The 15,077-nt window shown below is 33.1% G+C and overlaps 1 protein-coding gene across 7 annotated transcripts in view; it reads left to right on the top strand.

The window, feature by feature from the left end:
- Positions 1-15,077, top strand: part of LOC149475215 (segmentation protein cap'n'collar-like) — a 131,375-nt gene that overhangs the window by 75,685 nt on the left and 40,613 nt on the right. For all 7 annotated transcript variants that reach the window (XM_089713560.1, XM_089713556.1, XM_089713558.1 and 4 more), the window contains exons 6-7: positions 1,988-2,115; positions 3,008-3,097. In XM_089713560.1, the coding sequence (XP_089569686.1) occupies positions 1,988-2,115; positions 3,008-3,097 (218 nt within the window). The remainder of the gene's footprint in view (positions 1-1,987; positions 2,116-3,007; positions 3,098-15,077) is intronic.

The following is a 15,077-nucleotide window of genomic DNA, read 5'->3' as shown; positions in this document are numbered from 1 at the left end:
GCTTTTAGCCATTAGTACATCATTTTTTGCCGAAATATATAACAATTGTTAAATAAAACAGTATTTCCTCTCTTTTCTTAATGAAATATTTCATTTTAGACATAAAACCCACTGTGTTACCACATAAAATCCCCTACAAATAATTATTAATTAACAATTTCTTAGAAATGTCAGACCATTTTTATGATTTACAAGTGATTTACAAGTAAGCTACCGTTCGTTAGACCCAAGGGAGTTAAGCCTTAAGTTGTATGGACTTACTGTTAAGTTATAATAAAAAGGGTTAAGTTAAACCAATTATTGTTCGTCTGTCCCTTTGTGGTGCTAGCTTTGTGGCCGCGGCTTCGTTAGTTTTATGCGGTTTTTGTATATTATAGTACGGTATAGTGTAGTTGTAAATTAAATTTTGTCACAGTTTTTTACCAAAGTTGTAAAGTGAGAAATGATGTGAATAAATAGATGATAATGTTTTGAATTTGAGTTTGAGTATAACAGTAGTATAGATGAATATAACTAGCAACTTCGTCTTCTCTTAAAAACCATATTGCACGCCTCATAAGCGAAGCGTTGAGGTGGGTCTGTGAGGTGGGTACTACTGTCACTTCGCGCAAAACATCTGATTTTTCAAACTTAAAATGTCTTTATGTATCATACATTGCACTTGTAAGATAATACATACACACACATATTAAGAAAAAACACTATTTTTAACATTCATGATATTTTTGATGTCATTTTTGTTATTTAAACTAGTTAAAAAACAGTTTAAAAAAGTTCTGTCTTGGACGTCCGTGTGTCTGTATGTGCGGAGGATTTTCTTGTTAACACGATAGCGACCGAAATACTTTACTAATCGAGTCTTTTTTTTTCTCTTACGCTTGAGTATGCTCAGGATTAGAACCCTTTCATTTTTCAGGGTCTGATTCGATGTGGTTTAATTGTTATTAAATAAACAAAAATAATAATTAATAAATAATTATTAAAAAAAATTATGAGGCGTGCACTTTTGGATTTTCCAAATTATTTTATGATTGCGTTGCGCGTTTATCCAGCATCGTACATTTTTTTTATTTTTATGGTTGCCTGGAAGAGATTGCTTCAAGCAATAAGGCCGCCTATTGTGCACTTACCATATTCATGTTCTCCATGTTAAATTATATATGTTTTTATTACTGGTATTGTACAATAAAGTGTCATAAATAAATAAATAAATAATATCTTTTAACAAATTTTGTGATATTTTAAGTTCTGCTCGGTTCCTATTGGTCGTACCATGATGGGTTATAGCTTTTAATTCAGCAGATCCTGAGATTATCTCGTTCAAACAAACAACTAATATTATGTACTAGCTGTGCTCCACGGTTTCACCCGCATTGCTCCGCTCCTGTTGGTCTTAGCGTGATGATACATAGGTATATATCCTTCCTCGATAAATGGGCTATCTAACAGTGAAAAATTATTTAGATTTACTATTGAAAAGCGCTAGGAACTATTATTGGTGTATCAAATGTGTATAGATTACTGATCAGTTAAATATGGTAACCCAAATTAAATTTATGTTCACTGTTACCTATTTATTACAAGCCGCGCTCCGCGGTTTCACCCGCATTGCTCCGCTCCTGTTAGTTTGAGCGTGATGATATATAGCCTATAGCCTTCCTCGATAAATGGGCTATCTAATACCGATGACCGAAAGAATTTTTCAAATCGGACGAGTAGTTCCCGAGATTAGCGCGTTCAAACAAACTCTTCAGCTTTATAATATTACTAGCGGTCCGCTCGGCTTCGCCCGTGGTACATGTTTACGTTTTCTCTACATAAGAACCATCCTCGTACTTCCAGGAATATAATAAAAAAAGAATTATCGAAATCGGTTCAGCCGTTCTCGAGTTATGCGCTTACCAACACATTTTGCGATTCATTTTTATATATAAGAAGAAGAAGAAGAAGAAGATAAGATTTAGTATTAATATATTATCTTCCTCAGGTGAATGCGTGCTACAAGGTGACTTACCAAGGGAATTAGAAGAGGCCGAAGAATCAAGATTCGATCTTCTTGAAGAAGCTCTACAGTTGGTTGAATTGAGAGACGAAGATAAGAATGTACAGCCTGAGGTATATTATTTGTTTATGTACTAATGTAAAAAAAATATTGTCTTTATGATAGAATTTATGTATAGATGAATATATTTAACTAGCTGCTACGCGCGGTTTCACCCCCGTGGCTCCACTCCTGTTGGTCGTAGCGTGATGATCTATACAGCCTATAGCTTTCCTCGATAAATGAGCTATCCATCACTGAAAGAATTTTTCAAATCGGACCAGTAGTTCCCGAGATTAGCGCGTTCTAACAAACAAACAAACTCTTCAGCTTTATAATATTAGTATAGATTTAGGTATCTATTAGGTACATAATATTATGTCTAATATCATTTGAGGTAAATTTTGAGTTTCGAACGAAATTGTGATATCGAAAGAAATTGTTTAAATAGAGCTTTTTTTATGCATTTAAATTAAGTGTACCCAAACTAACTATTCAATTGAAGTTTGGGTTGACCTTTACTAGCTTTTACCTTTTACGAACAATATTTTTTGTATGTGACATTGCTTTCTATATATTGCAAATCTATTGTAATTTATAATAATTATCATAGATAATTTAAAATTATCATATATAATCTACACTAATATTATAAAGAGGAAAACTTTGTTTGTTTGATTGTAATGAATGGGCTCATAAACTACAGACCCGATTTTAAAAATTCTTTTACCATTCGAAAGCTATACATTATCCACGAGTAATATAGGCTATATATCATCACGCTAAGACCAACAGGAGCGGAGTAATGCGGGTGAAACCGCGTGGCACAGCTAGTATAATATAAAATAAGTTCAACTTTGAGTTTAAGTTCACCTTTAACTCACGCATTCTGGTGTAACCTACAATTTCTCTTCCTATTTTAACATTAAGTACAACAATGAGTTTGAGTTTGAGTACCCCCAACAGGCGGTAGGCGGCAGCGGTGGAGGGGCCGACATGCTGCACCCGGCGGTGCGGCACTTGCCGCATCACCCGCTTGCACACTATCATAACCAGGTTAGTAATTATTATTATAATATATAAATAATAATAAATAAATATTTCAGGACAATTTTCACACGCGGCACCATCTGATCCCATGCTAAGCTTTCGCTTGTGTTATGGAAACCAGATGGCTGATAAATACACATATATATAATTTTAAATAAATACTTATATAGATAATTAAGACACAGACACAGAGCAAACATTTATGTTCATCACACAAATATTTGCCCCGGGTGGGAATCGAACCCACGACCTCTGGCTTGGAAGGCAGGGTCACTACCAACCAAGACAACCACCGGTCAGTCAAAGTTGTTAGTTATTAGTAGAATTATTTGATGAATTTCAGGTGCTTTCAATATGTGTAGGATATAAAAGTTGATTTTTGTTTCGAATTGATACTTACATGAACCTACTAGGTAAGCACTACGACTAATTTTTTTTTCGCAACGAAAATATCTCCCGTTCTGAATATATATCGGCTTAAAGGGACGTAAAGAACGTTATTTTAAATGCCAAAAAAGATTAGATATTATAACTTTCCAAAAGACCCTGAATGAGCTATGCCTAGAAATGATTAAATATTAAAGAAAAAAAACTTTTTTGTAAATTAAGTATCAATATTAAAAAAAAAAAAACAATTTAAAATTACCTGATGATAGGGATCATAAGTAGGCTACTTGAGAAACTATAGTCCTTTTCATTTAGGATGATTCCTGTGACACTTCATCGTGTTCCGAATTACGTATTTTATGTTTAAAAAGTCAAAATAATTTTAGTGCATAATATTTTTATTTTATGGCGGCATTATTACCAAAAATATAAAAATGAAACATCTTAAGCTTATAAATCAAAAACAGTATTGTTTAGTTTAATATAATGAAAAATAAAATAAAATAACACAAAAATATAATACCTACGCAATTCGTGTACATGAAATGGATCGTTGAAAAATCATAGAGTTGGAAAATCATATAATCGGCGCCCATCTTGTGATCGTTTGTCAATCGAGTCAATCGTCTGTACGAGTACGTCAGCCTTGTATACAAGTTGCATTTTTATATTGATACTTTACGTGGTATTCTGTTATTTTTACTAATTGTTATTGTTGACTTTTTGTTGCTGTTGTTTGCTAAGTTTCCTTAGGGTGCACTCACACACATCAGTCACCGTCACGGCACGTCACCGGACAGGATTAAAAAAAATATGTATCAATAGTTGTAGTATGACTCTGTTCCCACACGACAGTCGCCGGCACGAAATCTATCAGTGACGTCCCCGGTCAGGCACGTCAAATAATCTTTCCATACATGTATCATACTTTTATCCCCACTCACCCGGTGCCGTCACGTCTCAGTTCAGTCAGCGTCGTGCTACCGTCAATAATTGCTACATATTCTCTAGCGTGACACACGTCTAATCACTGACTAACCTGATGTATGTGTTCAATGATTCAGTCAAACCGGCGACGTGACTGACGGACAACATGACGGTGACTGGTGTTTGTGGATACGTACACAAACCGTCACCGATCAGTCATCGGTGACTTGACGGTGACTGATGTGTGTGAGTGCACCCTTAGTTAATTGTTGGCGAAATGCCGAAAAAACTAATTTTGGTACTTTATTCAAATCGATTTCATTTCCATATAGAATATTATCGATTATCGGAAACAATTGATACGATTTCAGTAACCGACATCTCTACACGTGTCAATAATCGATGTGTCACAGAAATCATCTTAGGTGGAAAGGACTATAAATGTAATTTGAGGTTTGATTTCAACAAAAACAACTTACATTCATATTTTGACATTTAACACTAGAACCATTATTTTGAACTGTTCTAGTAAAAACAATTTTTCATCCATTTAAAAATAACTTAGAAATTTCGTCGGCGACGTCTCAACTCTCAAATATCAAGAATTGATGAACAAAAATTGATTAATTGTTGTGTCGCGTAAGTCAAAAAATGCCACACACGGCGGTGGACGGGTTGAAATTTAAATGTATAGGAAAATAGTTCTTTTATTCATAGTAATATAAACTATAGTGCAATAACAATGACATTTAGCTCTTTAGTCATACGAATTTGAATCTATTGCTTTTTGTAATTAGAGTTATTTTTGTTTAAAATTAAGTTTTTGAAATATAGGCACGTATCAAATGTCGATAAATTGTATCTTGTAATCGCGTTTTTGTGACAAATTGTTTGATTTGGTGTTTTTTTTTGCTTGTCTTTAAATCTTGGTTGAATCTTATCAAATAGGGCTTAGGGTAATGTGTAGGAATCGATCTTAGGACTTAGTAATGTAGTTAATTGAAAAGTATTAAATTAAATTTTATTTATATAATAAAAATCGTTAAATGTGTTGGTAAGCGCAAAACTCGAGAACGGCTAAACCGATTTCGTTAATTCTTTTTTATAATATTCCTTGAAGTAATTTTTTTTTCGAGATAAAACCTATCCTATGTGTTAGGTAATCCAAGTTGCCTATATGTGCGTAAATTTCATTGTAATCGGTTCAGTAGTATTTGCGTGAAAGAGTAACAAACATTCATACTACATCCATCCTCACAAACTTTCGCATTTATAATATTAGTAGGGTTACAAAAAGTCCTTACATTAAAAGTGATTTTACTCAGAAAAGAAGAATTTAAATATAGAAAGAATTATAATTAGAAAAAATTGAACACAAAAAATTTGTGACAAATTTTAATTCAAGTACCTGTCACTTGAGTGTTTATTTTAAGTAGGAATTTTAATATTTTCCCTACAAGTGTACGGTAGCTGGGTTCTAGTGATGTACTTATGTATAGATAACAATATTATTATTTCAATTACATATTTCAAAAATGTTATAAATCTTTTTGTATGAAAAAATATTAACCTATTCAAATTTCAAACTTACACAAAGCAAATATGTAGTCAAAAATGTATTATTCTGTGAAAAATTTTAACAATTTGATGATGGACTTATTTTCCTTGTCTTTTGGTACTTTGTGAGTCCTTATATGCAGTAACTTAATGAGTGCTAATTGAAATTGATTAGAGATCTAAGTTGCTTATGTTTATATTATAATTTTAATGTCTAAAATATTTTATACCTAATAGGTACTGTAATTGAAGAATTTGGTTGTTGGTGATGATTTTTTATACTTATAAACATATTTTGGACATTAAAATTATAATATAAACATAAGCAACTAGTACTACCTATGAAGAAGAATAAATTCTTCAAGCCCGTCGTTTGTCGATATCGATATAAAAAAATATCGATAAATCCCCCACATCACTTTCGGATCACCAAATCCATATTTTAAGTTAAAGAATGTAAGCAATGTTTACTTAGGCTACACTTGAACACCACAGCGCATGCGCGGACATATTGTGGTCTACTTAAATTGGAGAGTCGTTTCATAATGGGTATAGGAATTTTGTAATTTATTCGAATAAATAGATATCGGTCGTGATTTTAAATTGGGATGATTCATGCTATGTTTTTATAAGAATTTCGGTTTATCTGTTTGGTGCATTACCTATATCAAAATGGGTAGAGCATTTTTGGGTCTAATCAAAGTCGTAGTATATTTATTTCCTATTTAACAAGTATACCTAACTGCGAATATTATAAGTGCTTTATAGTTTAATTCTTATTCTGGAACATAAGCTTCAACACTGTTGATTTTCATCAAAATCGATTCAGTAGTTTTAGCGTGATTAATAAGATAATAAACATCCATACATACAAACTTTCGTATACATGACCAATAAAATCCTTTTAGTTTTGTCCTAATTTCATATTAATTTTGACTGTAAAAAAATCATACATAATTGACTGCTATACGTTTTCCTTTTGTCATAAAGGGTATTGAATCATGCATTTATGTTTATGTATGTACATGCATATATAGCGAATAAGTTAATTGCATTCGATAACATGACTCGACGGTAAAGGGCCACGCCTTGTGTCAATCTGTCTGTCTGTCTGTCTGGAGATAGCGATCTGCGGTACACATTATGATGTTTATTATAGATTTTATAGGTTTATTGAAGGATAAAGGACTAAGTAGGTAGGGCCAGTTTTTGTTTATTTTTTGCTAGCTTTCCGCCCGCGGCTTCGCCCGCGCAGTCAAAGAATAACCCGCATAGTTCCCGTTATCGTGGGATTTCCGGGATTGCGTCATTTTCCCGGGATAAAAAGTAGCATATGTCCTTTTTCGGGTATCAAAATATCTCCATACCAAATTTCATGAAAATTTGTTCAGTAGTTTTAGGCGTGATTGAGTAACAGACCGACAGACAGAGTTACTTTCGCATTTATAATATTAGTATGGATGATAGCCTATAGCAATAGATCTTACAGAAAAATACGTGTGGTCTCTCGTGGACTACCGCGGTTGCGCTATTGCATAGCATCGCATCGCTGTGCCGGTTGGAGTGGGGGGTGTTAGGTATTTTCGTTACGGAATTTTTACATTCAGTCGCCGCGCTCAAAGTCTGAGGTAAAAGCTATACAATAACTTAACAAAAATATACCGGCCGATTTGATAACCTCCTCCTTTTTTTTGAAGTCGGTTAATAAAAGAAGCTTACACTTTCCTATTTATAACAATATATATTATGTAATATTGTATCTACATTCTACAAATAAAAACGAATATACTTTAGTTGATTGGAATTTGAATTTCCAAAAATCATACAGAGCTAGGCTTCATAGGTAGGTAGTATAAAACAAAGTCGCTTTCTCTGTCTCTATGTATGCTTAAATCTTTAAAACTACGCAACGGATTTTGATGCGGTTTTTTTTAATAGATAGAGTGATTCAAGAGGAAGGTTTTAGTATATAATTTATTGTGTTTTAGACAAAGCGGGCGAAGCAGCGGGCGGAAAGCTAGTTTATGTATACCCGGAAAACAAAAGTACACTATGCTATTTTATTTATAATTCCTAGAGATGTAATGATATGATCTTAATATAAATAAATTGAACAATGGGATGAATTTGATCGGATCCGGTCGAGCATTTTAGGGTTGACGCGTGATAGTTTGAAATTGGAAATATTAGATATGGCATTACTACTTTTTACGTTTAACCAAAATCTACTGCACATAATCCGATGCAGTTTTATTTGCCAGGTAAGCAAAATAAAGATTTTTTGTATTTCGTGAAAATATGCTTCAAATAACATTATAATAAGAATAGGTTTAGGTATAGGCTTAAGAATAGGTTGTAAACACAGAATATCAAGGTATTTTGATTTAAATATTAACTAGCTATGCCCCGCGGTTTCATCCACTTTGTAGTGTTTTATATCCTATAGCCTTCCTTATAACGGGTCTAATTAATACGAGAAGTTCCTGAAATAAACGAGTTTAAACAAGCAATTTCAATATCTTCATATATTTATCATTTATTTACATATAACATTCATTATGATATATTTGATCTATAGAATAGATTAAGTAAATGAATTACATTTAAAGTAGACAAATAAATATATTATTTAGGGCCGATTTTTCAATCGTTGGTTAAAATTTATCCGTCCAATAAAGTATTATCCTATACGAACATTTTAAAATGTCACCTGTAAACTGTCATATACGGACAATTAGAATACATTTTTGAAATGGTAGTTTAATACGTTATTCGATGAATAAGTTTTAACCAAGGATTGAAAAATCAGCCCTAAATTTATAAAAAAAAAATATAAATAAAAACTCACGTTACACAGCCCTACATCAAGAGCAATCGGCCCCACAATTATAGGAACGCTTTCATCTCCGCCGCCATCTTTAATTGAAAAGCGAGTTTTTGGGTGGGACTGTCTTTAGGTAGAAATATTATATACTTATGTATTTACTTAATTTATATACTAGCTGTGCCCCGCGGTTTTTCCCGCATTGCTCCGTTCCTATTGGTCTCAGCGTGATGATTGTAACCTATATGTTGATCAGACTTGTTATTTATATTCATGCAATTTTTTTTGTAAATGCATGCAGTATTTTTTGAGCTTAGTCCGGATATACATACAGACAAACAGACAAAAATTCTTAAAGCTATAGGGTACCTATTTTTGGCTTTGATATCAATTGTAGATCACGCCCCAAGTACCTATTATTTAAAAAAAATATTCAATGTTTGACTTCCCTAACGAGCTAATCTCAGGAACTACTGGTCCAATTTGAAAGATTCTTTCGGTGTTGGCCCATTTATCGAAGAAGGCTATAGGCTATATATCATCACGCTAAGACCAACAGAAGCGGAGCAATGCGGGTAAACCACACAGCACAGCTAGTATTATATGTTTAGTAGACCCATAAAATTGCTACACAATTTCAAGTAGAACTCCTGTTAGCTAGCAATTTGTAACGCACGAAGCAGGTGGGCTTCACCTGTCGTAATAGTATAAAAAATAAAATTAATGAATCCGTCTGTTTATACCTCGAAACTGACGAGTTGACTTATAGTGGGGCGCGGTTTTACTTGCCTTTGGTTTAATAATGTTGAAACAAATCCTACTAATATTATAAATGCGAAAGTTTGTGAGGATGGATGTATGTTTGTTACTCTTTCAGGCGAATACTACTGAATCGATTACAATGAAATTTTGTATGTAGGTAGTAGAAGACCCAGAATAAGATAGAGGCTACTTTTACCCCGGAAATCCCACAGGAACGGGAACATACGGGTTTTTATTTGAATATAATACATTTAGTAACTTCCTATATTATTGTAAGGATCATAATTTAATTGTTTATAAGACATTAAGTAACTTTATCTTTGCGAAAGTATCATCAAAATAGGACAAGTAGTTCCCTACAAAAAACTTACCAAACTCATCAAAACCACTACATGAAACTACAAAGAAACAACCAACTCAAAACAATCACCAAACTGTTCGATTGTTACACAAAACACTATCGAATTCGGTTCAGCCGTTCCTCACTCCAGTCGGCATTACATAGAAACAACATGACAAATGATTATGTTGACAGTTTGCGGGTAGGGACAGGTGGATGTTTTTCTTATAGATTTCTTTGTTATTTTAATGTTATATTTTCTATTATTTTCCCGCCTTTAACCGCTTATTGGTGTTTTAATTGTTTTTTCGTCTGTGGTAAATTTATTGATTGTATTTGTTTTTTTTTGTGTAGTTTTTCCGTTTTCCGTTTAGTATTTTGCTTCACCTGTATGTTTGTATGTAACCGACTCTATTAGACACGACGTTTCTTGCCGGTTCTTCTCTATAGATACTGCTTTCCGAATCGGTGGTAAATGTTAAAAATATGTAATGACGATTCGAAAGTGCTTCTAGAAGAAGTCTAATCGAATAAATAAATGTTTGAGTTTGATGGTGACCCAATTTAAATATATTTCAAGACAATTTTTCACACACGGCACGATCTGATCCCATACTAAGCTTTCGCTTGTGTTATGGAAACCAGATGGCTGATAAACATACATATATAATCCATACTATAATATTATAAATGCGAAAGTAACTCTGTCTGTCTGTCTGTTACTCAATCACGCCTAAACTACTGAACCAATTTGCATGAAATTTGGTATGGAGATATTTTGATACCCGAGAAAGGACATAGGCTATCTTTTATTGCGAAATATGTACCACGGGCGAAGCCGGGGCGGACCTCTAGTTTTAAATAAATACTTATATAGACTGGCAGATTTAATTCAAACTTTGTACACTTATCAAGGATCGGTGACAATACAATTAGCTTAATTTTTAGTTTAAATAACTATTTTTATTTTACATAAATACTAGCTTTCTGCCTGCGGCTTCGCCCGCTTTATCTAAAACCTAATAAATTACATACTAAAACCTTCCTCGAGAATCGCCCACCTACATCGCTATTAAAAAAAACTGCATCAAGCTGCAATCTGCTGCGTAGTTTTAAAGATTTAAGCATACAAAGGGACAGAGAAAGCGACTTTGTTTTATACTATGTAGTGATGTTATACTGCATTTCTTTATTTCTGACTAAGACAAGCGGTTGGTGCTGTGGTTTTTCCGTCAAAGCGTAACTGACATACATACATACATTATTAAAATCTTAATATATATAAATCTCGTGTCACAATGTTTGTCCTCAATGGACTCCTAAACCACTTAACCGATTATAATGAAATTCGCACACCATGTGCAGTTCGATCCAACTTGAGAGATAGGATAGTTTAAACATGTAGGTACCACGGGCGAAGCCGGGGCGGACCGCTAGTATACAGGGTGTCCCACTGTTGGTATACTAAGCTCAAAGGAGGTTATAGTTTTGCATACGCTTAGTACGTAAAAAATACTTATAAAATTCCAGACGCATTTTTTTTTCAAATAGATGAATTTTTAAAACTCTATGTGTACACCCATAACAAGCAACCCGCCCAACTTTGCCACCAGCACGTGAGCTATCGTTTAAGATTATGTTTTCATAGACAAAATGCTCACATTAGAGAAGCGGTATATGCCGGTTGCGCGAAGCTAGAGAAGAAAACATGGATTTTCAGGAAAAATTTAGCAAAAAAAATTTGACGTAATTTTGTTGTTTAAGTATTTTTTACGTGATCAGTGTATGCAAAACTACAAGTCCCTTCGCGCTTAGTATACCAATAGTGGGACACCCTGTATAATAGATTCTCAAAATAGAGATTTCTCATGAGAATAACATACAGATCGGTAAAGATTAAAACATTTATTTCACTGTGTCCATTTGTCAAAAACTATTATTGTTCGAACGTTGAAAGAACGCCGGCAACGGCTGAACAAAAAGCGATGACGTTGCGTTTCTCTGATATTAGTTAAAAGGTGCAAGAGTGCAGTGGGACGCTTGTTTTTAGTTTTTTTGTTATATATGAAGAGGAATCTCATCATTTTCGGGTCAGACGCATAATTTGTTTCAAGTTACATATTTTTTTAAATATTTAGTCAAATATTTTTTGCGTTGTACGTCTGTTTCTTCTCCTTAGGGAATAACACTGAGCGGTTACCCATCAATAGTTTGACCACGCTTTTCCTTGTTTTACCCGCAGATTTTTTGAAGTGAAACTTCTTAAGGCGCGTTGAGGGTAAAATTTCAAGGTCGCGTCATGGCAATACCGTCACGTCATGGAGCGAGGCGACGATTTTGGTATCTTTGAATCTTGCCAAAGAAGTTTCACTTCTGACAAGTGTGCTCGGCACACACGCTCCTTTTTAATAACTAGCCTTTCCCAATTACTCTTCAAAAAAATCAATTAGAACAAGTATAAACAATTATGTAGCGCGTTAAAAAAATCTTAAATATAAATTACAATTAAAAAATCGTGGTTTAAATCCGGTTATAAAACCGTTAACTGCAAAATTTCTAGCATCTTTAATAATATTAGCACAAAAGAAAAAACAAATATAAATAATAAACATGCCAACTCCATTTGTAGAAATACAAACTTAGATTTAAATTCGAAAACTTTCGTATCACTTATCGATCATTGATCTATGGATCTATAGATCCGTGGATCGCGGGGTCAGCGCAATTACGGTCCTATTCACCTGTGTATGTTGTGTTGCGGGTAATGTCTGAATATTGGATAAATACGAAATGATTGGTTGATTTCCAGTTAGATTGGAAATTTCTAGTTATTCACTTATGTACTGTGATTCCAATTAGCTTATAAATATTTTATAAAAGTTATTAATTATTATCTAAAAAGGTAATCCACACTTTATAATGTTTGAATTTTTTAAGGATGTTTGTTACTCTGTCACGCATAAACAAATGATCAGATCTGTATGTTATTTGGTATAGTGATAGATTATGATCACTATTAGCACATAGCTAATTTGTCAAACGCAGACGAAGCCGCGAGCTGTAATAAGGTTTAATTTTATGTTACGTATAATAATGATATGATCTTTGTATTGTAAAATGTTATATATTGTTTTTGTGGAAACATATAGAGTAGTTTTAAGGGGAGGCTCCCTAAATTTTATGTGAATTTGCATTAATATTCTGAAACAGGCACACATACAATCAAAATGGAACTTTAGTATATGATTTATTTCTTCTTTTTCTTTCGATGTACAAGACAGTTACGTAATTGTAACATTTTCGCTCGATTCATTTTTTATTCAAAAAATTATGCCTTTTTTAAGGATTATTACATTTGTTTAAAGATTTACTTGGACTTTATGTCTAAAATAAATGTTAACAGTAAGAAAATAGAGTTTACTATGGAATCCCAAGATATTTATTCTCTTGGTCAATTATTACTTATAAGTTATAAACGAAATAAGAATTGAGACTTACTTTTCGAGCTCAAACGCGATCAAAGAGCGCACGCGATATTCAACTTTATTACGGCTGTGTTAGCGTCTAGTACCGTAACCGGTCTCTCAGTGCCAGAAATTATGTTAGGGAGCTCTTAATAGTTTTATAACTTGAAAAATGTAAATGTATGATTATTTATTAATATTTATAAATAACTAGTGGTCCGCCCCGGCTTCGCCCGTGGTACATATTTCGCAATAAAAGGTAGCCTATGTCCTTTCTCGGGTATCAAAATATCTCCATACCAAATTTCATGCAAATTGGTTCAGTAGTTTAGGCGTGATTGAGTTACAGACAGACAGACAGAGTTACTTTCGCATTTATAATATTAAGTATGGATATATAAATAATTTACATAACATTACACAATAATAACGCAACAACGAATGAGAACAAAACAGCAATGACACATTTACGTTATCGTAAATCGTAATAAATCTTTATTTCCGTATTATTATGTGTTTTACGAATTTATCTACTCGTGTACTGAGATATATCATTTTCTAGATATAATAAATAAATATTGCATAAGTGATAAGGATTATATGTATTACTAGCTTTCCGTCCGTACATACCCGCATAGTTCCCTTGGGATTTACGGGATAAAACCTATCCTATGTTTTAATCCAAGTTACTCTCTATATGTGTGCTAAGTTTCATTGTAATCGGTTCAGTAGTATTTGCGTGAAAGAGTAACAAACATACATACACATACACATTTCACATTTATAATATTAGTATAAGTATATAATAGATAAATATTGCATAAGGATTATATGTATTATTTTGATGCTGATAGTATCAGAGAATGTTGATTTTATGCAGCCCAAGGTTGTCTGGAAGATATTGCTGCGGAGCGATAAATTCGCTATTTGTGGGTCTTCACCGTAGATACGGCTTTCCGAATCGGTAGTAAATGTTAAAGATATGTAATGACGTTTCAAAAGTGCTTCTAAAAGAAGTCTAATTGAATAAATAAATGTTTGAGTTTGTGTGAAATATCTGTTAAATATATAGTAGAAGTAATAAATAGTAGAATAAAATATAGTAGAAGTAATTACCAGATTCGAAGCTGAAAAAAGTCAATAATATTTCTCAAAATTTAATAGTAGTAATATTATGTATCGAATTGCTATTATCAATCCTGCATCTAATCTTTCTAACCCTATAATATATAATCTATCTAATAATCTAATCTAAATCGAGATTTGCACTCAAATCCAATAGAAATTTATTAAAATTCTAGACGTTTTCGAAAACGCCTAATTTTCACACATTTACCGTAACACAGTACAACTATGCTTTCTTTAACTGTTCATACTTGTCAGTGTGTGCGTCTAGTTGTGTATGTATGTGTAGCTTGTTCATGTGTGTGTGAGAAATGTCGATATTGGCTTAATAAGTTTGAAAACTTAGTGACTTAGCTTTACTTGAAGTTAAGTTAAAAGTAAAAGCTAAGTTACTAAGAAACAGTTATTGGTAGTGAATTTGGCTTTTGAATAGATGTAAAAATATATTGTTTATCTATACTAATATTATAAAGCTGAAGAGTTTGTTTGTTTGAACGCGCTAATCTCGGGAACTACTGGTCCAATTTGAAAAATTCATCATCACACTACAAGACCAACAGGAACGGAGCCACGCGGGTGAAACCGAGCGGCAAAGCTAGT

This window comes from Colias philodice, chromosome 31 (assembly GCF_061535455.1).
Source record: "Colias philodice isolate Cphi_HAF_F1 chromosome 31, ilColPhil1 Martin Lab GWU primary, whole genome shotgun sequence".
Taxonomy (NCBI): domain Eukaryota; kingdom Metazoa; phylum Arthropoda; class Insecta; order Lepidoptera; family Pieridae; genus Colias; species Colias philodice.
Note: the sequence above shows the minus strand (reverse complement) of the source record. Positions and strands in the feature narration are given on the sequence as shown.